This window comes from Cajanus cajan, chromosome 6 (genome assembly GCF_000230855.2).
Source record: "Cajanus cajan strain Asha chromosome 6, NIPB_CcT2T_4, whole genome shotgun sequence".
In the NCBI taxonomy this organism is placed as follows: Eukaryota; Viridiplantae; Streptophyta; class Magnoliopsida; order Fabales; family Fabaceae; genus Cajanus; species Cajanus cajan.
The window spans coordinates 51,416,340-51,443,834 of record NC_138522.1 but is presented as its reverse complement, the minus strand read 5'-3'; the positions used below and the strand labels follow the sequence as shown (position 1 = coordinate 51,443,834).

The 27,495-nt window shown below is 33.4% G+C and overlaps 3 protein-coding genes across 3 annotated transcripts; 1 reads left to right on the top strand and 2 right to left on the bottom strand.

Moving 5' to 3' along the window:
• Positions 1–1,362: 1,362 nt before the first annotated feature.
• LOC145958748 (uncharacterized) lies at positions 1,363–2,665 on the bottom strand. The gene is made up of 2 exons (XM_083076278.1): positions 2,235–2,665; positions 1,363–1,813 (listed from the first exon to the last, which is right to left on the bottom strand). Exons 1-2 carry the CDS (start codon positions 2,663–2,665, stop codon positions 1,363–1,365), a joined length of 882 nt encoding a protein of 293 aa, XP_082932404.1.
• Positions 2,666–3,039: 374 nt separating this feature from the next.
• On the bottom strand, positions 3,040–11,492 carry SPIK (Shaker pollen inward K+ channel). The gene is made up of 12 exons (XM_020349864.3): positions 9,504–11,492; positions 7,784–8,149; positions 7,486–7,543; positions 6,907–7,218; positions 6,326–6,571; positions 5,929–6,027; positions 5,670–5,702; positions 5,389–5,574; positions 5,027–5,221; positions 4,860–4,935; positions 4,161–4,715; positions 3,040–3,625 (listed from the first exon to the last, which is right to left on the bottom strand). Exons 1-12 carry the CDS (start codon positions 9,734–9,736, stop codon positions 3,345–3,347), a joined length of 2,640 nt encoding a protein of 879 aa, XP_020205453.2. The 5' UTR covers positions 9,737–11,492; the 3' UTR covers positions 3,040–3,344.
• A 13,061-nt stretch (positions 11,493–24,553) lies between these two features.
• LOC109790544 (GTP-binding nuclear protein Ran-3) lies at positions 24,554–27,035 on the top strand. The gene is made up of 8 exons (XM_020349729.2): positions 24,554–24,675; positions 24,751–24,820; positions 24,999–25,055; positions 25,151–25,268; positions 25,942–26,031; positions 26,141–26,320; positions 26,424–26,501; positions 26,818–27,035. The coding sequence occupies exons 1-8, from the start codon at positions 24,673–24,675 to the stop codon at positions 26,885–26,887; spliced, it is 666 nt and encodes a 221-aa protein (XP_020205318.1). The 5' UTR covers positions 24,554–24,672; the 3' UTR covers positions 26,888–27,035.
• Positions 27,036–27,495: the final 460 nt, after the last annotated feature.

Below are 27,495 nucleotides of genomic sequence, written 5' to 3'. Positions count from 1 at the left end.
TATGTGTATGCTCTAATATTGTGACATCGGGGCAGAAGACTTCTACGACATGGAATTTATTTGTAAATGGAGTTGTACTTATTATTTTGAAAACATTTTATAACTTCTTATGTTTTATTTTCCAAGTTTCATTTTCAAAATATTTTGGATATCGAAGAATGTTTCTAAAGGTTTTTATGTGAACCCTTTTACTAACTTTGAAAGTTTATTTTTCTTAATTTAATTACATTATTACAATGTATGTGTTGAGGTAATAAAGGTGTCACAAAAATAAGTAGATGTTAATTATAAAAGTAAGTACATATAAATAAAGAATAATTGAATATATTATTATTATTATTATTATTATTATTAATATTATTATTATTATTATTATTCATAATATAAAATTATTATATATTATTATTATAGTACAAGTATGAGATTGTATATTTGAGATGACTTAAATGAATTAATTTGTACAAGTTATACTGACAACATACATATACATTTCAGTAGCTTACTCATCAAAACTTCACAGTTAAGGGTGTTTGACCTGGAGTAGTATAGGGATGGGTAACCTTTTAGGAAGTTTCCCAGAAATTGCGCAAGTAAGGGTAAAACACGCTAAAAAGTGAAATGTCGTGAAATAGAACCCTCGATAGGCCAAATATGAGAGTTGTTACATTAATAAATTTATTAAAATTAAAAAAAAATTATAATGTCCGACGAAAATATCCGTCGAAATTTTTTGTTGGAAATTTTCAATGGATTAAATTATTTCTGACCATTTTTTTTACGCCACTTTTTTTTACGGATTTAAATCTGTCAGAAAAAAAATTCGTCAGAAATTGACCCTTTTCCGTCGAAAATTTCGTCAAAAATTAGCATTTTTCTTGTAGTGATAGCTAATAAAAATGCACTTTCTTGCTTTTGGATCAAGCTTTTCCTTGTTAGCATCTCTAACATGAACATAAGAAACACAACCAAATACTTTTAAATGAGAAAGACTTACATCCTTGCTTTGTCATTCCTCCTCAGGAATCTTGAACCTTATGGGAACTAAGTGTCCTCGATTAATGAGGTATGTTGTTGTGCTCACTACATCTGCCTAGAATGTCTTCGGTAACCCTGCATGAATTCTCATTCTTTTTTCCCTCTCATTCAAGGTCCTATTCATTCTTTCAGTAACACCATTCTATTGAGGTGTCTTAGAAATAGTTTTAAGCATTCTAATTCCATTCTTAGTACAGTAATTAACAAATTCAGTATTATTGTATTCACCATCATTATCAAACTTTAAACATTTAACTTTTAATCCTGTCTCATTCTCAACAGCAGCTTTCCACTTCTTAAAGGTCTTAAATACTTCTGATTTTTGCTTCAAAAAATAAACCCATATCTTTCTGGTGGAATCATCAATGAAGGTGACATATAATATCGTGATCCTCCCAATGATGAGACTGATGTTGGTCCGTACACATCTGTATGAACAAGCTCCAACTTCTCAACCTTGGACATCCTCCCTGACCTGGCAAAAGTAACTCTTTTCTGCTTTCTAAACACGTATGGTTCACAGAAACTAACTTCTACCTCTTTCAGTTCTGGAATCTTTCCCTTTGAGACTAGTATCTTCATACCCTTCTCGCTCATATGACCAAGTCTCTGGTGCCACAGAGTCGAAGAGTGACCAACATCATCACTAATTAAATTTACTTCTTCTGTAGGTAGTTCTACCATGTAAAGGGTTCCTTTCTTCCAGTTGCGAGCAACAACTAGATTACCCTTCACCACCTTCCACTGACCATCTCCAAATGTAACTCGATCGATATCCCTGAACATCCAGCATACCCACAGAGATTAACATTCTCTCGAGTCTTGGAATATATCTAACGTCCTTTAGTGTCCATATTGTACCCGTAGAAGTTCTAAGATTTATATCTCTCATGCCTATGATGTCTAAAGCTTCATCATCTGTTAGACGAACTTTGCCAAAATTCTCGGTTCTAAAATTTTTCATCAAGTCCTTGTAAGGAGAAGCATGGAAAGATGCACCAGAATCCATGATCCAAGATTCAAACTTACTCTCAACGCAACAGATCAACGCATCATCAATGTCTTCTTGTGCTGCATTCACTGTGTTGTCATGCCTCTTTTCTTTAGGGGAAAAATGAGCAATACATTGGTTTCTAAAGTAGCCATTCTGCTGACAATTCCAACAGATAATATCCTTGCAAGGTTTGGACTATCCTCACTTCTTGGACTTTGATCTATCACGCTTAGAACCTTGCCCCCTTTCAGGCCTTTTGCCTCTACCTTTTGTGCTCAATAAGGAACCTGCTAATTCTCCATCGTTTCTCCTACGAACATCCTCACCAAGGATTAAATCCCTAATTCCTTCGAAGGTTAATTTCGTAGTCCCAGATGTACTAGCGACTATTGTGACAGTTCCTGACCAATTATCAAGCAACGAGGATAGTAACAATAAGACTTGTACTTCATCATCAAATTTAATATCCATTGATACTAATCTCAACAGTAAGGAATTAAATTCATTCACATGATCTTTAACACTAACACCTTCTCCCATCTTCGTATTAACTAGTTGACGAGTAATAAATATCTTGTTTGATGCCAATGGCTTATCGTACATGTTTGATAATGCCTTTATCAAACCATATGTCATCTTCTCATTGACAATGTTGTAGGCGACATTCTTTGCCAATGTCAATCTGACGACGCCTAGAGCCTGCCGATCTAGCAACTCATAATCTTCCTAAGACATCATTTCTAGTTTATTCTCAGACAGAGGCTGGTACAGCCTCTTTTGATACAAATAATCTTCAACCTCTTTTGATAGAAATAATCTTTAATCTACATCTTCCAAAATTCGAAATCGCTCCCATCGAACTTTTTAATCGTCACTTTCCCATCTTCTACCATTGCTTCCACTCGTGTGAAACCCTAGGTTCTTGATACCAATTCTTGGGGATCGCAAACGCACTCACACGCACAATTACAAGAGAGAAAGTAAATTAACAAGACACAGAGATTTACGTGGTTCGGTCAAAATAACCTACGTCCACGACCGCACTGGATGGTATTTTCTATTTCATGATTAGGTTTACAATTACATGAGTATTTATAAAAAAAGAAAGAAGGCAAATTGGTCATGCCCAATAAATCCTTCAGACTCCACATACTCAACATTTCCATTCTCTGCTATAAACTAATCTAAAATCAGCTATAATCCTGTCATCAACAAGTTACAAATGTGAGTACTTTCTTAAGAGAAAACTAAGGAGAAAAAAGTTAGTGGCAAGATACTATTGCACAACAATGGATACCCATGACAACAAAAGGGTTTAGGAATCAATTATTGTTTCCCCGGTAATAATAAGATGATCACCATCTCTTATAAGATTTAAATCGTCAACTTCAGCTCTATCTGCGGTCAAAATTTTGGTGGCAGATATATCAAACTTTCTGGCACCAATATCTAGCAGCTCTTCAAGGGACTTGGGCAGCAAAACAAGCTTTCTAGCATGTTCACCTTTTTCTGGACAACTAATTGTCACTCTGATTGATTCATTCACATTAACTTTACTAATGTTGCTGCTTTCATATGTCTGGCAATGTCTTCTATCTACATAGTTAAAATCAAAGCGTCATCGATCTGATAGCCAACAGAAAAGATACTTCATATTTTCACATGTTTATTTCCCATGTATCTCTATTTTCAATCCATTCTTGGATTTAAATTATGGATTCTCCAAGCAATTATTCTTAAGATATAAGTTAAAAGAATCAAAAACTAAGAGTTTGATGTATTGTCAATATAAAGGATTTTTACAACTTTACATTGTCAATTAACTAAACTTGAGCATTACATAAGTTAATGATTTTCAATGACATGGTAGTCCAAGATTGTTTGATATTTGACAGTATATATGTAGGTGTATTCTAATTAAATTCTTTGGATAATATGCACACAAAAAAAAAAGTAACACCTGCTTACTGTTTTTGGCCATCAGAAAATAAGTTGTTAAAGTTAAAATTACCAAGAATAATTCTAAATCCTCCTACTTATTCTATTGAATGGGCTTTATATTTCCAAAACATTAAATGCATTTTCTTTATAAAATACTACTAAATCACCAATTATTCAAAGATTTACTTACCACGATTGGCTTTTGAGATCATTCCAAAAATGGAATTATGATAAGAGCTGGAAGATCCTCTCCCATTATCAAGCCAAGTCGACTCTCGAGTAGATGGCAGTGACATGCTTTCTTGGGAAATAGCAGGCATGCTGCGATCACTTTGAAAGCTCCTAATGCCGTCATTCTTTGATATTCTGCTCTCTCCAATGTTGTGGAATATAGTTTTAATTTCTTCATGCTCATGTTTTTCTGCAAAATCTCTGGGAGTGCACCCATCAGCATCTTGTTTGTCAATGTCTGCTCCTTGGTCTACAAGGAACCTAATCAGCTCAGCATTTCCATAAAGTGCTGCCATATGCAGAGCAGTGGTTCCGTTCTTTTGGGGTTGTGTTACATCCGCACCACACTGAATTAATTCCTTGAGCAATTCTATGTCATTTTGCTCAACAGCAGTGCACGCTAGATTGCCTGCATCAGCAGAAGATATGTCTGCACCATTGTTTATTAGAAGTTTGATGACAGATTCATGCCTCCCCTTAATTGCTTCCCATAGTGGTACATTTCCGTCCTTATCTGAATAAATAAAAGCAATCAGAATCTAGAGATATCACCAGTACTAGCCCATACTCCTTTATGAAAAAGTTGTTCGTAATTACTTTTGAAAGGGAGTGTTTGATAGAAAAGAATATAATTAGGTGCTAAAGGACTGAAAAGTACCTTTGCTATTGGGATCAGCACCATGTTCTAGAAGCAAAGTTACACAATGTTTATTGCCTTTGGAAGCTGCAATATGCTGTTACATGAGAAAATGAAGCTGTAAGCGTCTAGTATTGTCTATACATGTATACTTATGCATGGATGTGTATGTGTTTATGCCAACAAACCAGTGCTGTCTGTCCGTCCTTATTCTCTTCATTTGGATCAGAACCCTTCTCAAGCAAACGACGTAACAATAGATCATCATTTCTGCCTGCTGCAAAGCATGTGGTAATGGGCATATCCATTCTGCCTCGAGCAATCATGGCCTCCGTTTCTGCCAAAATAACATCCATCCCTGTATACCTCGATTCTTTCAGATGCTGTGCAACAAAATATATATCACGCGTCATAAAGTGCAAGACATTAAGAAAATGTTATACGGATGAAACTACAAATTGAAAAGATTGTGTGCAAAACATTACGTGAATAAATCTGAAACCTAACTAGATAGGCATGATAATCATCATCAAGCATGTACTTTACATACCTGGAGAAAATTGTTCACGATTATTGTCCCATCTCCAAGCGTTGAATGAACAATATTTAGAAATGTAGTACGGTTCAAGCGAAGAATTTGGCTCAGTCGTTTGGTTCGAATTGTAAACACCTGTGGCCTGTAACATAAAACTCCTATTTCTCCAACTACGTCTCCTGACACTACCTCACCAACGACCTGCAATTATTTCAGACAATACTTTGTTAGTCATAGAGACAAGGTTTCATATTGGCAGGGATTATTCATAAAGGTGTTATTCTAACTAGACTTGCCTGTTCCATTCCATTATTTATAGTGATAACTTCCTGTCCATCAGAAGAAAATGAAAGCTCAGTTTCTCTTTAGAATGGGGAAAGGACATTTGAGAAATACACATTCCAAATACAATAAACGGAAATTAATCATAATAAAACAAAAATAACAGTTAATTTCCTTGTTTTCATTTACTTTAAATCATGCACTTGGTTTTCTACATACTACTTGGCGCATATATGAAGTGAATGGAAATAAAGAGAGGACATAGTTTCTTACTGCAGCACCGGTAACAAAGATATAAAAGTCTGTTGGCGCTTCATTCTGCAAAATCACATCTTCCTTTGGAGGAAAATACTCGGCCTTCATATCCGTAACCTTCAAATTTTCAATTGCGACAGTTCAAGATATGAACATATATAAAACAGTTATTAATCATCTAATATACAAGGATTATCAGAAAGCAGATATACAACGTCATTGTTCTTGAAGTCAAGTATCAGTTAATTTCATATTGAATCGTGAAGAAAGATTCTCAACTTTCTTTTTCTTTTCTCTTTTGTCTCTCTAGGGGCTTGTTAATTCTAAATGGATTTTTACACCGAAAACTTCACACTGTTATGTTTTAGCACCTTGATCACAGAATTATATAACAAGACCAAAAAGAGAATATTACCAGTTGAAAGAGTAGGTCACTTGACACTCCACGAAACAAATACAATTTGTCTACCAGTGAATAGAATAAGTAGTGTGAGATGCTAGACCGAATAGCCTTTGGAAGGGATTCAATAATTTCTTGTTGTTGCAATCCTTCTAAATCAGTTCTGTACTTCATAGACAAATGAGCAAGCATCTGTTCTTGCAAGCGGATAGGTAACTGATTCCGATGGGCAAAACCTGTGGCAGCTTGCACCGTGTCTCTCTTTATATGCCACAAAGTGACCAACAAAAAAAAAGACATCAGAATACTATTGGAACTGTTAGAAGGGATTTAAAGACCAAAAATATTACATTCTAGAACCACCATAATGATGTTACTTGTGGATAATAATTCCATAAGGTCATAGTTTTCTCGGATCAGAAGGCTAATCATATATATAATACTTTTTAGTTTTAAATCATTAAAAAATGTACTAAGAGGCTTCCTTATACCATTTATTAGCAATAAATATTGACTTGCTAAAAAAGGATTCCAAAAATCATTCAGGACAAGTAAGAAATATTTGAAAGTTTTATGATTTAAATGATGATACTTACATATTTCCTAGTTCTGCTTGTCCCATGAACAACCAAGTTTGTCATGTTTCCGATTAGATATGACGTTAGTCCCAGGTTAAAGAGCATGTATATTATGTCAAATACCATCTCCTTGGTATTTACTGGATGCAGATCACCATAACCGACTGATGAAAGAGTCGATATGGACCAGTACATTGATGTTACGTAGAGACTCCAAAGATTGTCTTGAGAGAGTTCAGTAGCCAAGCTAAGCCATGTTGATCGTTGTTCATGATTTAGCGCAAGAAAATAGTAAAAGCAGGCAGCAAAATGCACTGAAAATAGAGTAACCTGCAAATGCAAAGCATATCAAGGCTCATAAGTTAGGTTGTTGTATATATATTAAGTCGCCAAGTCTAACAAGAAATAAATTATGTAATTAAATAATGAATTTAATTTTGACATACTACTAGTGTATTTTACATAATCAACTCATCAGATAACATTTTAGGTACGACTTTTAAACTAGTCATCACAAAAGTCAGTGATTTTCATTCTAAAAAATCTTTATGCTATTAGTCAATTCCAAATAAACCCTTTAATAAAAGAAATACTTACACATATAAGCTTTGAACAGCGCACCCAGAAGTAGTTAAAATTTCTGTCCTTTTCTAATCTGACAAAGAAGAAGAGGAATATCATATCAACTCCTATTTAAGATCCAATAAAAAATGTACTGCGCCTCAACTCAAGCCTGAGTTTAATCTTTTGCCTTTAATTAAACTTCCAAATAAGTTATTACTAGTTATGAATTCAAGATGAAGAAACGTTTGAAACTTCAATATAAATATATATGAATTGTCTACCTACTAAATAACTGTTAACCCAAAATACAATACAAATGCAAGACAATTACCTTGCAAACATGGCACTAACTCTACGGAGGCGCCAAAGACGGAGTATATTGAAGTAGCCATATGTCTTAAGAGGACCGGGCAACACTTTGCGGGCAAGTTCAGAAGGGATGGTAGAAATGACATCAAATGCAAGCCATGTTTTGGCATATCTCAAGGCAATGAGCTTTGGTTGGTCCACGAGCAGATATGAAACCTTGTCCAGGTAGGCAACAAAGAAGGTGAGAACAATGTCAACGGCAAAAAACGCATTCACCACATTGTCAGCAATGGAAAGGTGATCCTTCGGTTTATTAAGGAAGCCAAACTCAAAAGGGCAAACCCATGCAGTGTAGAAAACTAAGAACACCAGAAAATTCTCCCACAATCTGCATTTGCCCCATGAAACATGAAAGGAAACATTAATTATGTATGTAATTTAAAATGTAGCAAGAACCTGAAATACATAACAAAATATATGTTTTCTATTGGAGATCATGTGTCTTGCAAGAAAGGCAATGGTGTATCAGACTCACACTCATGACATCGTAGGACTATTCTCATGGCAACATTTTCATTAGTAAGTGTATAATTCAAGTTTACTTAAAGAAAACTAAAAGTGTAATACTATCTTTGTTCGTTATTGTCCACAATAAGAGGATATATCCCATAGTTAAGCCCACTTTTGTGAGGCTCCTTCCGCAAGACCAAACCGTGTTTGATTAACGGATCCGAATTCCCTGTAGTCAGTATTTTAACGTATTCACACAATAAGCAATTCGGAATAGACAGTTCATATTTTATCTTGGTATATTAGGTATTCGAGATTTGAGCGGCGTGATATTCATTCAACAGTTACCGCTGCATCTAACTGCAGCCATCCGATTTGGTCAAGATCATATGAATATATAGATAGTAAATAAGGTGAATTTTGGGATGGACTTGATTTCGTATGATGGCTCTCTGATTCCCAGTAAAAAGCAACCTTAAGCCAATGTTTTTAAAATTGTGATATAGTCCTTTTTTAACAAAGCCTCGCAAAATCAACATGTTCAAACCCCTCCCAGTTTAGTGCGATTTACTTCTTTTTTAACTCGCTCATAGTTTCATCATTTTAAAAAAGATTTAATCAACAACAAGCAGTATAAATTATTTTATTTTTTTTTATAAAAAAAAAGTACTTCTTAATCCTTATAATCTTCGTCCTAGCAACAAATGTCTATGTTCCAGTAAGAAGGACCTCGTTGAAAAACTCCAACAGTTGTCCAAAAACATTCAAAGAAAAGAGTGTAATTTATTGGCTCTTAAATCCACGGGGAAGGTTATAAACTAGTGTTTGAGTGTATTAATATATCTGAGATCCTCTGGAAAATAATTTCCAAAAGTCCCAACATGTTTATATATATTACTTTGATTAGCTTTGCATTTAGTGGATACAGAACCCCTAATAACCTGAAACACAAAAGTGGAAAGAGACTTACGGTTACTCAACATGTGGATGGAGCTTGGAGGGTACACACTCCTCCATTACTCACATTAATACTTTAAGTTTTGTCCTGACTAGCATGAATTGTTCAACTAACGGGATCCTTTTGCAAATAAAGGATGGAGTAATGTGCAATATCCGTAGTGTCTAGAAGGCTTAAAACCGAAAGCATGATCCTATGGACACATAGAAAAGAAGGAAAAAAAAAAATAAAGAAGTGAAAAGATGTAGATGCGACATAAATAGAAAGTAGGTACTTGTAATAATGGGTGTAGGGCGAGACAATGTATGGACGGAGATTGGTCCTCCGGCAGCTGGGGACGGCGGTGGCGCCGAGGGAAGGGAGCGGAATGCCCTGGAGGCTGTATTGGCTGGCGTCGTCCATGGACCTTTGATCAAACTCAATGCGATTTCTGTGTTCCTGGTCATCCATCCCCTCGTCGTGGCTGCCACACAATCTTGGTAACATGGCCATGGCACGCGTCGGCATTGAGGTTTCTTGCACGTTCTTGGTCAGAGTCAGAGACCTCTTCTTCGTGCCAAACTTCAAATGCTTCCTTCAACTTACGTGCCTGTTTTTTCACCGCTGAAATGAACGGCGATATATGATACAGGTGGAAGGCCCAAACGAAACAAAACAAGCCCTCTCAAATTTAAAGATTACATGATTTAAGGAATTGGGCCTTAAAAAGGCCAATAGTTCAAATGGGAGTCCAACAAATTGTTCCAGTTGTTGTTTCTGTTTTCTTAACCTAGAATCAAGGTCCTACACGTGTAGGAACCAGAGTCTTTGAAATTTCCTTTTTATTGGATTGTAAGGACTTTTGAAAGCAAGGAATGAGTATCTTCTTAGCATTAACCTAGTGTAGAATTGTTCTCTAGCAATCCTCTATTATTTGGTGCTTTCATTTCCCTCATGCCTCCTCGTTCTTCGAAAGAAGATGACCCCATTACCCATCTCTCCACCAAATTCCAAGACCTCCAATCCCAGTTTGACTCCCAAGTGGCTTCCTTTGAGTCTCAATACTCTACCATGCAGGCAGCCATTGCCCAAAACCAAGAATCTTTGTCCACTATCATGGATACCCTACGAACCCATTTTAATAACCCCAACTCATCATCCGGACCTTCTGTTACCGTTTCTTCTTTCCCCACTAACGGCACCACTTTTGGATCACACAATTTTCCCCCTCCTTTTCCCAATATGGCCCTCCCACTTTTTCCACCTGGTGAACCTTCCTTCCCTCGACCACCCCCCATATTCACCGCGGCCCCACACTCCTTTGGTTATGGTCCCTCCAGTTTTCCCATTTCTACCACAGTACCTCCGTCATTACCTTTTTTGTCATCTTCTGTCATACCCCCCGTTTCTTCATCCTTGGCCCCACCAATCCCACCTTTGAATGCCATCCCACACTCCCAAATCCGACCCCCTAAACTCAATTTGCTCCCTTTTGATGGATCGGACCCTTTAGATTGGCTTTTTCAGGCAGACCAATACTTTATGTTTTATCAGGTACCATGGGATCAAAGGGTTCCTATTGTGGCTTTTTATATGCAAGGTGCTGCCTTGAGCTGGTTTAAATGGATGTTTCACAACAACCAATTAGGGGATTGGACTTCTTTTGCTCGAGCCTTAGAAATTCGTTTTGGCCCTTCATCTTATGAAAATCATCAGGGGGAATTACTGAAGTTACGTCAAACAGGTTCAGTTACTGATTTTCAGGTTAATTTTGAGAAATTGAGCAATCGAGTTTTTGGTATACCTCCTGAAGTGCTTAAGAACTGTTTTATTTCGGGGTTACTTCCAGAAATTCAAAATGAAATTGCCTTATTTCAACCCCAAACCATATCTCAGGCCATTGGGCTGGCTAAACTAATTGAGGCCAAACTAAAGGATGCCAAACCTAAATTCAACCGCTCCTCTTCCTCCTTTCAGTACCCCCCATCCCCACCCCCTAAATCGGCCAACCCTATTCCTAAACCCACCACTACAAAAGAACCCCAATACTTACCCGTTAAAAGGATGACATCCCAACAGTTACAAGAACGTCGGGCCGCGGGCCTCTGTTATAATTGTGATGAAAAGTTCCACCCGGGCCATAAGTGTTCCACCCCCAAATTCTTGTTGTTACTTTCTCAGGATGATTCGGAGTTGGAGTTACCAGCCACAAATGCGGTATTGGATGCACCTAATTTAGCAGATTTCGAGCCCAACCCAGCTGTTCACTTTCAACTCTCAGCTCAAGCACTCACTGGTGTTCCCTCACCCAAAACCCTACGATTTAACGGCTATATTAATGGGTGCTCGATAACGATCCTCGTTGATTCGGGTAGCACTCACAATATCATCCAACCCCGTCTAGCTCGTCATTTACGGTTGGTTACGACTCCCACTTCTCCGTTCAAAGTTCTAGTGGGCAATGGTGACTCTATTACTTGTGATCAAGTATGCTCTTATGTGCCTATTACTCTTCCAAAAGCTACCTTATGTGTTCCGCTTTATGTCATTCCCATTGAAGGTGCTGATGTGGTTCTAGGGGTTGCTTGGCTTCGCACATTAGGTCCGATTCAAGCAGACTTTTCGGTGCCTACACTTACCTTTCAACATCACGATACTTTAGTCACTCTTACGGGTGACTCGGCCTCCCCTATTTTTTCCTCTTTTCACCAATTGTGCCACTATGTGCACCAAGATTCCGTGGCTTCTCTTCACCTACTCCAAGTCTCACATCCCGAACCTCCCTCATATTTAACCTTTTCTGATTCCATACCTGTTTCATACCCCATTGAGATTCGCAACCTCCTAACCACATTCCAACAAGTTTTTCAAAAACCTAAAGGTCTTCCTCCACATCGTCCCCAAGATCACCATATTCCCCTCATGCCAAATTTCCCCCCAGTTAATATTAAGCCGTACCGTTACCCTCATTCCCAAAAGACTCTCATGACCACCCTCATTACAGAAATGTTAACTGATGAAATTATTAAGCCTAGTACTAGTCCATTTTCATCACCAGTTTTACTAGTTAAAAAGAAAGATGGCACTTGGCGTTTTTGTGTGGATTACCGGGCCCTGAATGCCATAACCATTCGCGACCGTTTCCCTATGCCAACAATTGAGGAATTGCTAGACGAACTCGGTTCTGCTCAGGTTTTTTCTAAGATTGATCTGCGTTCCGGTTATCATCAAATTAGAGTAAATTCTTCCGATACTTATAAAACTGCTTTTCGCACGTTTGATGGTCATTATGAATTTTTAGTGATGCCATTCGGTTTATCTAATGCTCCTTCTACGTTTCAAGCGACCATGAATGACTTACTAAGACCATTTTTGCGAAAATGTGTGCTTGTGTTTTTTGATGATATATTGGTCTATAGTAATTCATTTCAAGATCACTTGTCCCACTTGACTTCTGTTCTACAACTCCTATTGTCTAACCAGTTTTATGCCAAATTCTCCAAGTGTGTATTTGCAATGCAATCAGTGGCCTATTTGGGCCACATCATTTCAGGCAAGGGCGTTCTGCCTGACCCAGAGAAGATTCAGGCTATTGTGGCCTGGCCCCCTCCGCGCTCATTCACGGCTCTACGCGGGTTCTTAGGCCTAACGGGGTTTTACCGCAAATTCGTGCGTAATTACGCGACTCTTGCCACTCCCCTCACCGATTTGTTACGTTCTCCCTCATTTCAATGGAATTCTCAGGCACAACAAGCATTCACAAAATTAAAAAATACGATTACAACAGTCCCTGTTTTGGCTCTTCCCGACTTCACCGTCCCATTCGTCATTGACACCGATGCTTCAGGCACTGCAATTGGGGCCGTTTTATCTCAGCATGGTCACCCCATAGCATTCTTCAGCAAGCGCCTATGCCCAAAACTTCAAGCTGCGTCCGTCTATGTGCGCGAGATGTTTGCTATCACAGAAGCCATAAAGAAATGGCGTCAATATTTAATTGGTCACTATTTCCAAATCATTACAGATCAAAAGAGTTTGAAGAATCTACTTACCCAAGTCGTGCACACACCAGAGCAACAGAAATGGGCCATTAAGTTCTTGGGCTACCACTTTGATATCCTATACCGGCCAGGCAAACAGAATATTGTGGCTGATTCGTTGTCACGTCCGGAACCAGCCCCACCCATTTTATTTCACATTTCCTCACCCGTTCCAACATTTATTCAACCTTGGCAAGAATATTTCAAGTCGGAGGGTCAGATGTTAGTTACGAAATTGCTCCAACAAAATCCGGAACAAGAAGTGTTTACCTTTCACAATGGGCTGTTATATTTTAAATCACGCCTCTTTGTTCCTGACATTCAAGACTTTCGCCTCCAGTTACTCAAGGAATTTCATTGCACCCCGGTGGCCGGTCATTCTGGATTGAAACCCACAGTCTATCGTCTTGCTGCCGCTTTTTATTGGCCTGGCCTTTACTCTGATGCTCGTAAGTTCATCCGTGCGTGCCCGGAATGTCAACACAATAAGTACCTGCCCACAAAAAAATTTGGATTATTGCAACCACTCAAGCAAGCCAACAGAGTCTGGGAAGACATTTCAATGGACTTTATCACTCACTTACCTCAATCTTTTGGGCATTCTACCATCTGGGTTATCTGTGATCGATTAACCAAGTTCGCTCATTTTCTTGCACTGCCGGCCAAGTTCACCGCTCCTCAACTAGCTCGCCGCTTTATGGTGGAAATTTTCAAAATTCATGGCTGCCCGAAATCCATTGTCTCGGATCGGGATCCCCTGTTTGTCAGTTCTTTTTGGCGCGAATTATTTCGAGCTCAAGGCACCACTCTAGCCTTTAGTTCGGCGTATCATCCCCAATCGGATGGCAATCAGAGGTCTTGAATCGTTGCTTGGAGGCTTATCTCCGTTGTTTTGTGAGTGATCATCCCCGTGCCTGGTATCAGTACCTTCATCTCGCCGAATACTGGCACAACACATCGTTCCACACCAGCATTGGAACCACCCCTTTTCACGCCTTGTATGGTCGTTCCCCGCCTACCCCGGTGGATGTTCTCCACAGCCCGTCTTCCACAACTGTTCAACTTCTCCTACAAGAACATAGAGAAATTTTACAGGAGGTCAAACTACACCTCTCTCGAGCACGGCAGCGCATGAAAATTTTCACAGATCAGCACCGTCAGGATATTACCTTCCAACCGGGGGATTGGGTCTTGCTCAAGCTTCAACCATACCGTCAAACGTCGTTGTTGCGCCGAACGTCGCAGAAACTCGCCAAGCGATACTATGGGCCTTTCTGCGTTCACCGTCGCATCGGTTTGGTGGCTTATGAGTTGCTGTTGCCAGAAACTGCCCGCATTCACCCGGTGTTTCATGTCTCCCTACTCCGCCCATACAAGGGTGCTGACCCTGTTAGTCATTTCCGCCCACTCCCACCGACTCCGGATCCGCTTCGTCCAGCTACACCTTTGACGCTCTCATCCTCTCACCACAACGCGGAAGAAGTCCCACCTCTTACACATACCAAGGCTGTTGCGTGTTTTGATGAAGCAGACACCACTTCGTTTGCCCCAACATGTGCCCATGTCATTAAGGAGTCAATTAACGCCAACGTTCCACTTTCCACCGCTTCATCTCAGCCATCCACACAAAACACAAATGCATCCCAGGTGTCCACCTCAGCCTCGATCCGTGACTTCATCCCCATGGCCAATGACATTGAGGACAATGTCAAAGGTGATCGGGCCGGTATTGATACAGGTGGAAGGCCCAAACGAAACAAAACAAGCCCTCTCAAATTTAAAGATTACATGATTTAAGGAATTGGGCCTTAAAAAGGCCAATAGTTCAAATGGGAGTCCAACAAATTGTTCCAGTTGTTGTTTCTGTTTTCTTAACCTAGAATCAAGGTCCTACACGTGTAGGAACCAGAGTCTTTGAAATTTCCTTTTTATTGGATTGTAATGACTTTTGAAAGCAAGGAATGAGTATCTTCTTAGCATTAACCTAGTGTAGAATTGTTCTCTAGCAATCCTCTATTAATATATACACATGGAGCTGCATCCCTGTTACATCCATAATAATAGAATAAAACCCAACCAATTGTAATTAATATTAATATTTAACATACTAATATGCATGTACATCATACACGTTCCTATATATCTAACTAAACTTCCGGGCCTCACGTATCTTTCTGTAACCACCTCACACCCAAATTAGACACGTGATCTCGCCCGTGTATTCCGTGTTATATAGTATCACTTTGCCTACCCATTTTCTCTTTCACGTTATTTGCCTTCTTTTATCTTTTATTATCATTTTCAAATTTTGCATCTATGTACTATTTTAATCCACCTAAATATTTATTGTATAATTAAAATTATATATATTTAAAATTTGTATAATAGATCTTTTTTAACATTAATATTATATTTATATTTCAGATCAATAATTTATGTTATGATATAAAATTATTTTAATTATTAATAATTTATTTAAAATAAAATAAAATTTATAAATAAATTTGATTAGTAAAAATTTGAATTAAAAAAAATTAAAAAAATCTCCAAAAATGTTTTGATGATGAACCATTGTTAAAAATTCTATCACGTAAAATAAATGTCCGTATTTAATATATTATTAATATTTTACAATAAATTATATAAAAATATTATATTGAGGTATATAAATTATATTTAAAATAAGTATACATAAATATTTTTAAATATATAAATTATATTTTAAATTTATGATAAATAATTTATAATATATTTTTTTATATATTTAATTAAAAAATAATTATAATAAATAAAATCAAATTAAATAAGAGGTTATAAAAATCCTTACAAACTCTTCTATTAAAAAAAAGTTCTCAAAAATATTTTCACGCAAGATAAAAGTTCTGTTTAATATATAGGGATTAATAATTGATTTTTATTTTGAAATTATAATTATATTTACACATAATGTGATCCTTTTTTTTTATAAATACTTTTCATTTTTATTGTTAGTTGTAGGCTAAGAATAAGATGGGTAGAATAGAGTGTTCGCCTTGATTATTAACGACTTAATTGCACTTTTTGTCACTTATTTTTTTTATATTTTTGTGAATTTTGTCACTTAATTTTTAAAATTTTGCATATTTTTCTACCCATTAGTTAACCATTAACACCGTTAGTTAATTGTTAATATGATATGTTGACTGTTCACATATGATACATTGATCGATAATGTGAATTTTTGGTGCAACATACATATGATGATGTGACATTATATGATCGATCAACTATCAACATGTCACATTATAGTTTTCAACTAATAAAGTAACAAAATGCATAATTTTAAAAGTTAAATGATAAAAATTAATAAAATATTAAACATGGGTGGTAAAAGTATAGTTAAACCAACTTTTTAGTCTCATGAACAAAAATGATACCCTCATAAGAGAAATGATAGCAACACATTATTTATCACACGTTTTTAAATATACCCCTCTCATTATGTTGAAATCTATCAAAAATATAAATTTTGGTGAGTCTCACACCTTGTTTAATAACTCACTTTCTCTTTCTATCTTAATTTTTTGATTTTCAATAATTTTTAACCAGTAAAAATGAATGTATTAGAGATTGTGTTATTAATATTTTTAACCCTGATGATATATAATCATCTATTGGGTCAGTCTAATAGTAAGGATTTTGGTAATACGTATTTGAACTTTCTAAGTTGAACATTATTATTATCATTATAATTTTTATAAATAAAAAATAGAGGATTAGCAATAACTAAACATTCATTTACAATCAAAATGACTAAAAATATCATATGTTCGTACGAAATTATAAGATATCCTCATACTTATGCACAATAAAAATGATCAATAATGTATAATGTCACCAAGAAATTATCAACCACCTTAGAGGTTTGTTGTTGAATTTTGAGATTTTGACATAGTGAGAGGTCAAAATTAAAACAATAGAAAGAAGTAAATTGGATATGAAGTTTAAGGCATCAAGATGACGTTTTTATAAAACTAAATTAGTAATAATCTTTTATACAATTTTATTTATATTTAATATTATAAATTTATTATCTTAAAATTATGAGTTTTTTAAAAATTATGAATAAGTTTTTTTAAAAAATATTACATATTAATCGATTAATTGTTGGTGATCAATCTACTTTTATAAATTTTTAAATGATCTAATTATGCATTTTTTATTTTAATATTAGGCTTAATTATACTTTTGGTCCTCCTAATTTAATGCAGGAGTAATTTTGGTCCTTATAATTTAAATTACTTAATTTTGATCCATATAAAATTTAAATAATAAGTAATTTTAATCTCACAAACAATTTATCATCCAAAATTTAACAGACATTAATAATGTAAATTTTATATTAAATAAATATTAATTATATATCATTTAATTTCTTACGTGTCAAATTATTTAATATTCGAATTTTAAAAATAATCCACAAGGTGGATAAACGTGACAAGGTCCGTTTTGGATTGTTCCTCGCTCCGATTGACAATTTCTTCCTTGAGACTCTCAATCTCCGCTCTGTAGCTGGACGCGTCGCGAATCTCTAGTTTGTCAAAAATTAAAGAGAGATGCGCTTGATCGGGAACGATCTCGTGCTTGATTTGGTCGTTTAGGTGGAGTTCTTGGAGAGGGAAAACATCGAGGAGCGTGGAGAGTTCTCTGCTGAGCCTGTGGAAGGTGTCAACGACGGTTTCGATTTGCACGAGTAGATTGAACTTACTTCTTCCATTGGAGCAATCTTCAATTAGCGTTTTAATCTTGTGAGAACAATGTACATTTCCTCGAGGCAGAGGATGAGAGAGTAGGGGAACAAAACGGAGTTGGAATTGGAAACGCAAATCAGGTCCTCCAAAACGACGCCAAGGGGCTGTGTTTTGCAGATGGTAGAGGAGGAAGTTGGCAGTGTTGGTGACGGAACATATAGTCGAAGCAGAGACTCACTCACGTGTCCTGTTTTTATTATTATTATTTTGAATTAAGTCTAAACTTTTTTAAAATTTTTTATAAAAATATTTTAATTAAATTGACTGGTAAATATTGCGGCGGTTTTTAACCGCCGAAAAATTTAATTATTTGTAGAAGTTAAAATAATCCCCAAAATTTTTTTGAAAAATTTAATTATTTGTAGAAGTTAAAATTATCATTATTCACAATTGTTCCTAATTAATAAAAAAAATATTATCCCATATGAAGGTAGTTGAAGGTCCTGCATCTTCTTAGTGAGCATGTAAAGACATAACTATACCAAAAGACATATATCTGTCCACTGCCTCCCATTAAATTATTTTTTTATTCTTAAACAATCGTATCTTATTTAAGAGACGGAACATACATTTAAGCGATTTGAGTAGCCACATAAATACACTCCAACAGAAATTATGTGTAAGATACAATTGCTTAATTTTAAAACTACTTTGAGTATTACAACATTGTATTTCAACATTTCTCAGTTAACGTACAAAGGGACAATTATAACTTGTTTATGATTGGAGACCTTCACATTAATTAATACCTTCACCTACAGTTTTTAATGATTTAAGTTAACGTACCGAAGATTCTTTCTTAATTATTATGTAATTTTGTTATTTTTTACATTATGAAAATGTTGTAAATTTAAAATTTTAATTATATGTCATGTACCATAGATATCTCTCCCTTTGCCTTGGGATTAGATTATCGGAGTTTATTTATATGTGAGTTGAGATATCCAGATTCAAGCTCATTGAAGCCATTTTTGAGTTTTGAAGTACAGCGTGCGTGGTTTCACACCTTCATTATATAGCTAACTACTCTTTCATTTCCTCATCGTTGTTGTAAGGTTTGTGCGTAGAACTTGACCGGTACAAAAGCTTCCGATGTAAATACTTCAAATAATCAGATATGTTTATGGGGATAAATTATTTACACTATATAGTTTGGAATTATATTCTTATGTTTAATCATGCAATGATTAAATATTTTATTTAAAATATATTTTTTAAAAAGTTATTAGTTTCACATTTTAAAGTAAAATTTATTTATATTTTAAAATTATTGTTATTTTTTATTTTATAATAATTAAAAAGTAAATTATATAGCATTTATAAATTAATGTATACACTAATGAGTTTAATATATTTTTTAGCCCAATTAAACTAATGCATATGTTAATAATAATATTATTTTGTACACCAAACATTTCAAAATAAAATTTCTATTATGAAATTAAAAAAAAATGGTTCATATACATACTTTATATATGTTAATTATTACACAAACATATAAAATAAATTTTATATTTTATTCTTCAACATCCCATCTTTTAATAATAAAAATACCATTTTGATGTCTAAGGCTTTCACTCATAAACTTGTTGAAAAAAGAATCAACACTAATAATAATCTTAAAATAAATAACATGAGAAAAGTAAAAGGATTCATGGATGATTATATATACATGAAGTACAAGATTTGTAATGAAAGTCTTATCATTTTGTTTTACCGAAATGGAATGTATTTAATTTATTAAATAGTGTTGGGATGAATATGAAAGGTTTAGCCACTTGAGAATATTTAATAGACTAAATTTTTGAAAGAATATATATGATATTATAAAAACTAAATTATACATTTATTATTATATTGGTCAATCCAATGTAGGAACAACATATTTTAATTTTCAAAATAATTATATTTATTTTATGTATATTATATATAAAATAAATGATGTTTATATAAAAAAAATATATAAAAGGAGATATAGAGTTTTAGTTTCCATTTTTCAATAGTCAATTTTACCCCTAATATCTTAATTATCTCTTCTAATTACTTTAATTATTTAACTTAAAAATGATCTTTAAGTTAAATTTTAGTTTCCATTCATTTATTGGTATCATAATCCAACCACTATTCTTCCTATGTAAATTTTTTAAACATTAATAGTAATATTAATATATCATTTATGTATTTAAACTTAATTATAAAGACACTATAATTAGAAATGACAAAAAAGATTAAATTCAGAAGTTGACCCAATCCACCACCTTCTCATAAAATGGTCGATTGGGTTATATGAGCTCTATTTTATTTATGAGGCATCATTTATAATGATTATTTTGATTAGTGATATATATATAACTATTATGAAATATATTTTATTAATAATATATTTGTATTTATTTTAATATGTTAATGTGTTTATTAAAAGGATTTTTGATATTATTTAGCTAGTAGATATAAGTTCTATTTTTATATAAAACATATGTTATTTTTACTAAAAGGGAGAAGTATATTTTATATTATTTATCTATTTTATGTAAGCTCTATTTTAATATAAAAATTATTTTTAATTAATATTTAGATTATTTTCTATAAGACTATTTTTATGAAAATATGTTTTTATTAAGAATTATGTTTATGTTATTTATTAAATAGATAAAATATCTTTAATTATTTTAATTATTTTATAAAAAGTGAATGAGGGACGTAGTGGTCTTTTGCTAAATAGTATTATTATTATATATTATTATTATTATTATTATTATTCATTTTTATTATTTTTAAGAAAGGAGGTTGTCAATAGTTATTTTAAAGCTTCTCACTTTCTCCTTCTTTTCTACGTCTTGTGCTTTGAAAACTTAATAGAACCATGAGGAGGAGGTCACTGGGGAACGTAAAAACACTTCTTCTTCTATTCATCAAGGTAAGGGGGAGTGAGAGACCTCACCTAGGGGTGTGAAAATATATATTGGGTAGTCGGATTGACCCCCAATTTGCTTGATGCATGTCTATTAAGAACAGACAAATTATGAAAGTTTTTTGTTTGAATATTTGATGTTTCTGTTGTGTTCCTTAATGAATGTTGAGCATGAATGTGTGTTTAATTTTTAAATTAGATGTTTGATAACATAATTAGCCTGAATCCCTTGCCTGATGCATGCTCTTAGGAACAAACACTTTTTGAATGTTTTCTGTTTTAATGTTTGAGTTTTCTGTTGTGTTTCTTGATGTTTGTTGAATGTGAAATTGTGTTTAATTTAAAAAAAAAAATAAGTTTTGATATGAATTAGAGTGCTCTGTGGATTTCTGTGTGAAATCTTACGAGGTAAAATTAGGAACATGATCTTTGGTTGAGATTTGAAGTATTTTATGTAAAATTGAGTATGAATTCGTGTTCTAAAAGTTATTAGAAGTAATTGTAATGATTGGATTGCATGAATATGTGTTTTTCTATGAATAATCGCGTGATTTGCTAAGTTAGGAATTTCAGTTTCAAGTTGGAGTGCGCCGAGCGTGACCCATATTGGTGTTTACATGTTTTGTAGTGTGTTTGAAGGTGCGAATTGGATGTACATTGCCTAGTTACTGATTCATTGTTGATTATGTGTTTTTATGGAAATTCTGACGATGAGGATACTAATGTGTGTGACCCTATGGGAGGATGACTATGAGAAATGTGAAATGTGGCAAGTGATATGAGATATGATGAGACATGATAAATGAAATGTTGAGTCAATGAAATAATGAATGTGTGACATGAATCATGTGCATGTATGACTCCAGGTGTTCCACTTAGGCCGCATGCCAGTGATGTATTGAGCTATTCCAAGTGTACCTTGGGTCACCAGGATGTATTTATGAATAAATATCCCCCCAGGTATTTTGTTGTAGCAACATGCCAATGATGAGAAATGTGCAACTTCCGTATAACACCACATGCATGCATTAAGAGTCGAGTCCATGACTTTCCTAACATGATGAGTGATTGTGTGTGTGATAATTGAATATGTTTGGATAGTACTTGTACCTTGTATTATGATTGTTGTGTGTGTTTGCTATTCGACATGTGTCTCTGCACTTAAACCCAAGTGAGATGTTTTTCACTCCCTTGTTGTTCTTTGTATGTTTTCCTTGTGTTGTAGATGATCATCAACATGAGGAAATTGGTGATGATGCTTAAACTTTAGTAAGCATGCAATGATAGGATATATGACATCAGAACTTAGTTAGGATTAACTTAGGAGCTTCATTATTGTTACCGTGTTTTGGAAAGACCTATGTTTTATTTTGTTGTAATTTTCATATTGAACTATAAATTATGAATTATGAGTGTGAACTTTTTACCCTTGTGTTTGGAACCTTGTTTCGATTAAGAAAGTTTTATTTACTCAATAAATATACTTTATATGTATTGTGTAATATGTATGTGAGGTAGAAGATTTCACAAATAACATTTGTTAGAGAAAAAAAGAAGCTAATTTTAGTATAAATTAATTTTGTGTGTGAATTAATTTCTATATTCTAATAAAAATATATATTTAAATATTAATTAATGTAATTTTAATTAAATAAAATGCAAATTAAATATATTACATAGAAATTGATATGAAAACATTGAGTCATATTTTAAAAATTATATTTAATTTGATTACTTTATATATTATAATTAAATTTTTGATAATGAGAAATCATTATAAAAAAATTACTTCCATTTTACTTGAAGTTGAATTTTTTTTTTAATTTTTTATAGAATTTAATTAAGAACATATTAATATTTTAAATTTTATAAAAAAATATAATTCAAATTTTTTATGTACCTTTGTCTTTCTTATTAATTAGATTTTCATTATTTGTTTTTTTTTATCAAAAATAGTTAACAATATTATTTAAAAAATATATTTAATGCTTAATATTTTTTTTATTTATAATATACTTAATTGATATTATAAAATGACAATAAAAATGACAATAAGATATTACATTTTTCAAGAATTTTTTTTAATTGATTGTTTTTTATGACTTTATTTTTTATCTCATTTTAATATTGTTAATTTAATTTGAACTTATCATTTTAATAATTTTTATTTTTCTACCGGTTTATCATCTTAATTATCACAAATATAAGATGTAATTCTTCAAAATTTTATTATTAATTAATATTATAAATTTAATTAAAATTCTTTCGTAAAAATTATATCATTATTATTTCTACCATTGTTAATATTGTAAAAAAAATTTCAACTTATGTTTTACATTAAAAAAAATTAAGTCAAACCAAATTATGCTTATTTCATTAATCTTATTGTTAAATATTCAAAATTATAATTTAAAATTATCTTAATAAATAATAAATAGCATTTTATTTATCCATTCTAAATAAAATATATTTTTCAATTTTTTTCATTTTTGTACTAAATTAGACTTAATTGAAGATTAGTGTCAATTTTTTTTAATTTCATTTTTAATGTCCTATTTTTAAAAAGTGAGATATTTAAATAATAATATATAAATTTATTTATTAATTTAATTTTTTAAAAAATTATATTTATTTTTCCTTTTTTTTATTTATAAGAATTGCATTTTTTTATTTTAAAAAAAATAATATTTAAATGTGTTATGCTTTATTTTTCTAACAAGATATGCATATTAATTGATTTGTAAATCTAATTTATAATATATTTCGTAAATCATTACTCTAAAGTGGTGTCTATATAAACAATATTATCAGTAATTATTATTATTTTCTTTATTCATCAATGTGAAGTATGAAATTCATCTTTACCTAATTTTTTTAGTTAAATCCTTTAAAAGTGTTTTGTTTCTTAAATTATCAACGTATAATATTGTATTTTATTTTCAACCAAAGCTTTCAATCAAAATCATTTTACTTGTTCGTTATTTCAATTTTATATTTATGTTTTTAAATTCAAAATATTTATACATTATTTTTTTAACAATTTGTCATTATTTTTTAATTTAACGTTTAAATAAAAAAAATCAATTTCATATAACATTAATTTTTAAAAAATATTTTCTCCGTCCATGTCACGGGCTCGACACTAGTAAAAGAATAAAAATGTATCTTATTTAATCTGACGGCATTTATTGCGTAACTTTATAAAATTTTGTGAAAAGTTATGAAAGATAGGAAAAAAAAAATTAAAGCTTGATTTTGTTTTTTAAAAAACTCAAATAATACATGTACAATGAAATTTCTGGGAACAAATGTTAAAATATAAAATATCTATTAACTTATACTTTTATAGAAAATTAGCATTTTTTTTTTTTGCCTGAAAATGATATTTTAAACCTTTAAATTGACCTTTTAAACCATCCAAATTAAAAAAAGACAAGCATAATTTTTTATTATTCTAGGTTTAACGGTTAGTTCAGACAATATTTGAAATGGTATAAATTATTTGTCATGTTTTGAAAACAAATATATTAATATATTAATAAATTTTAAAACTTAACTCTTGATTTCTTGGCAAGTAAAAAGCATGCAGTAAGATTCAGCCACTGCTGTAAAAAAAAAAAAAAGTAATATTCAATTACTGATCAATCAACTATATATATACATTTCAAATAAATATCGATTCTCCTCTGTCTGTCTGTCACCGCTCTTCTCCCCACACACAACATGGTATGGCATCGATCTCTTTGCTTTTTCGATTTTCTCTCTCGCAATTCCGTTCACATTTGATTTTTTCCGTCACAGGCTTTGCCCAATCAGCAAACTGTGGATTACCCTAGCTTCAAGCTCGTCATCGTCGGTGACGGTGGCACAGGTCAATTTCCTTACCTATTCCTCCTTTCTAAAATCAAAACGGTTAGGGTTAGGGTTGAAGTTGGGGTTCTTTCCCATCTTCTTTGCTCTTCTTTCATAACTATCTAGGTTCTTTCTATATTCAAAAGATTTCGGCACCGCCTTATGTGTTAGGATTTTATCGTTTTGAACCTTTGCAGGAAAGACAACGTTCGTGAAAAGGCATCTCACCGGCGAATTCGAGAAGAAATACGAACGTGAGATTCTTTATTTTTTATTTATAGTTAAGTCTTCATCTTTAATTATCTGCGTTTATCTCATTTGTTCTCTTGATTTTGCTTGTCCGAAACAGCCACCATCGGTGTGGAGGTTCACCCGTTGGACTTTTTCACAAACTGTGGAAAGATTCGCTTCTATTGTTGGGATACCGCTGGGCAAGAGAAGTTTGGTGGCCTCAGAGATGGCTATTAGTAAGTTTTTTGTATTTAGTGTTTAGGGTTTCAAATTTTTGCGTGAATAAGAGTAACAGACTATGTTTATTAATCAATATGTCCTGTGTGATTGGAGTTGCACGTTTGATGATTTGCACCTAATGGGGAAATGTGAATGTTTTTGTTGTTTAATGCTTAGAATCATATTTGAGGGTCCTTCTGTTTGCATGTTGTGAGATTTCACCTGTGTTTTTGCATGTTCATGGATTAGCTGATTATGTCTTTTTGATTACCTGTATTTCTATCTATGACGAGATGGAACCACAAATTTCGTTATCTTTTATCATAGCGTGTCGACACTTTGCATGGTTTTTACAATCACAACTTTTGCATGTGTTAAATGTAAAATTTGGTGCCTGTGAACATTTATGGATGTTCATTATCTCCACGGGTTTTACTTTTATCAGTACCGTAGAATTGTAGTTTTGCATGCTAATTACCTGCTTCTGCAATCTTAGTTTCTGCAGGGATGACTTGGTTAGATGTAGGAAATCTACCATTTAAGAACTGCAATGAAATGCTTGATTTTTTCCATTGGAGTTGTTTGTGAAGGTTTTTTTTATTTTGTTGTGATATAAATCCCCTAATCTTTTTCTTTTACATTTGTTTTGCTCCCTAACTAGTGCTTCTAACATGATGTCTTATATTGCAGTATCCATGGTCAATGTGCGATTATCATGTTTGATGTTACTGCACGACTAACATACAAAAATGTCCCTACCTGGCATCGTGATCTTTGTCGGTTCGTTAATGAAGTCTTCAAAGCTTATCTATCAGTTTCATCTCTAATTATTTAGCACCGAGTTATTTATATTAGATAATGGACATTTTCTACCCAAATGATTTTTCAGGGTCTGTGAAAACATCCCAATTGTTCTTTGTGGTAACAAGGTTGATGTCAAGAACAGGCAAGTGAAAGCAAAGCAGGTTACCTTCCATAGGAAGAAGAATTTGCAGTACTATGAGATATCTGCTAAGAGCAATTATAATTTTGAAAAGCCGTTTTTGTACTTGGCCAGGAAACTTGCAGGGTAAGGACAATGCTGCAATTTTTAGTTTCTATATGTTATAAGAATGGTATAATTTTTTAAAGGCATTTCAGCTTAAATTTTGCTACGTTTGTCATTTTTGCAGGGATACTAACTTACACTTTGTAGAATCTCCTGCATTGGCTCCTCCCGAGGTTCAAATTGATTTAGCTGCTCAACAACAGTAAGTTACCCGTCATTAACTGAATTCCTTTTTCAACAACCAGTAATCTTGCTCCCGACTCATGGCTTTCAGCATGATGATTACATACATAGATTATACAATTGACGAGTTTCATTTTGAATTTAAAAATATTCTAATAGTGAATTGCCAGCCATGATGGATATTGGATATTGTGTTATTTTAGGTTCTATAAACAAAGCACACAATTTCCATGAGTTGTTTCCTATAGCGACAGATTCTAAGTAATTTTATTCTTGGTCAAATGGAATTGTTCGTTTTAGATTTTTTATATTGTATGTATTGGTGGCTTTTGCAGGCATGAGGCTGAGCTTGCTGCAGCTGCTAGTCAGCCCCTTCCTGACGATGATGATGATACATTTGAGTAGGAAATGTGCGTGTGGTCCATTTTCCTGAGTAGTTACTGGTACTTGTGTATGCTACAATATGTGAAGATTTTGGGTTGTATTATCTATTGACCCTTTTGGACGTGGATTTGGGGATTTAATTTCAATCGTTATGAGGTGTTTTGCTTAATGTTTGGTTATCGCGCTACGCATTCGTTTTGTTTAGTATGTCTGACGCATCTCGACACGAAAAGATTTTTAGTTGTTTGCTAACCTGTTTTGAACCGAATAATTTCAATAAGACTACTTGCTATTAAACATTTGAGAAAATAACAGGTTCTTTGGTTTCCGCTTGGTTTTACAATAGATTTTTCAAAATCACGATGAGAGCAGTTGATATGATTTTATATAAATCTTTACACTTTTGATTTGATTGAGTTATTGATTTTGATCGAGTTGAAACAATTTTAGTTAGTTGTGCATCAGACGGGTTTTATTAGTATCTTTTTACTATCAAAGTAGACAATTTTCTTGGTCATGTGGGAGTAAGCTTTTCATTTTTGGGCCATGGTCTGTTCTTCTAATCGTTCTAGTTTGCGATTGTCGTTGCTAGCGTTCAATATCTTTTTATGAACCAAGTTTTAATGTAG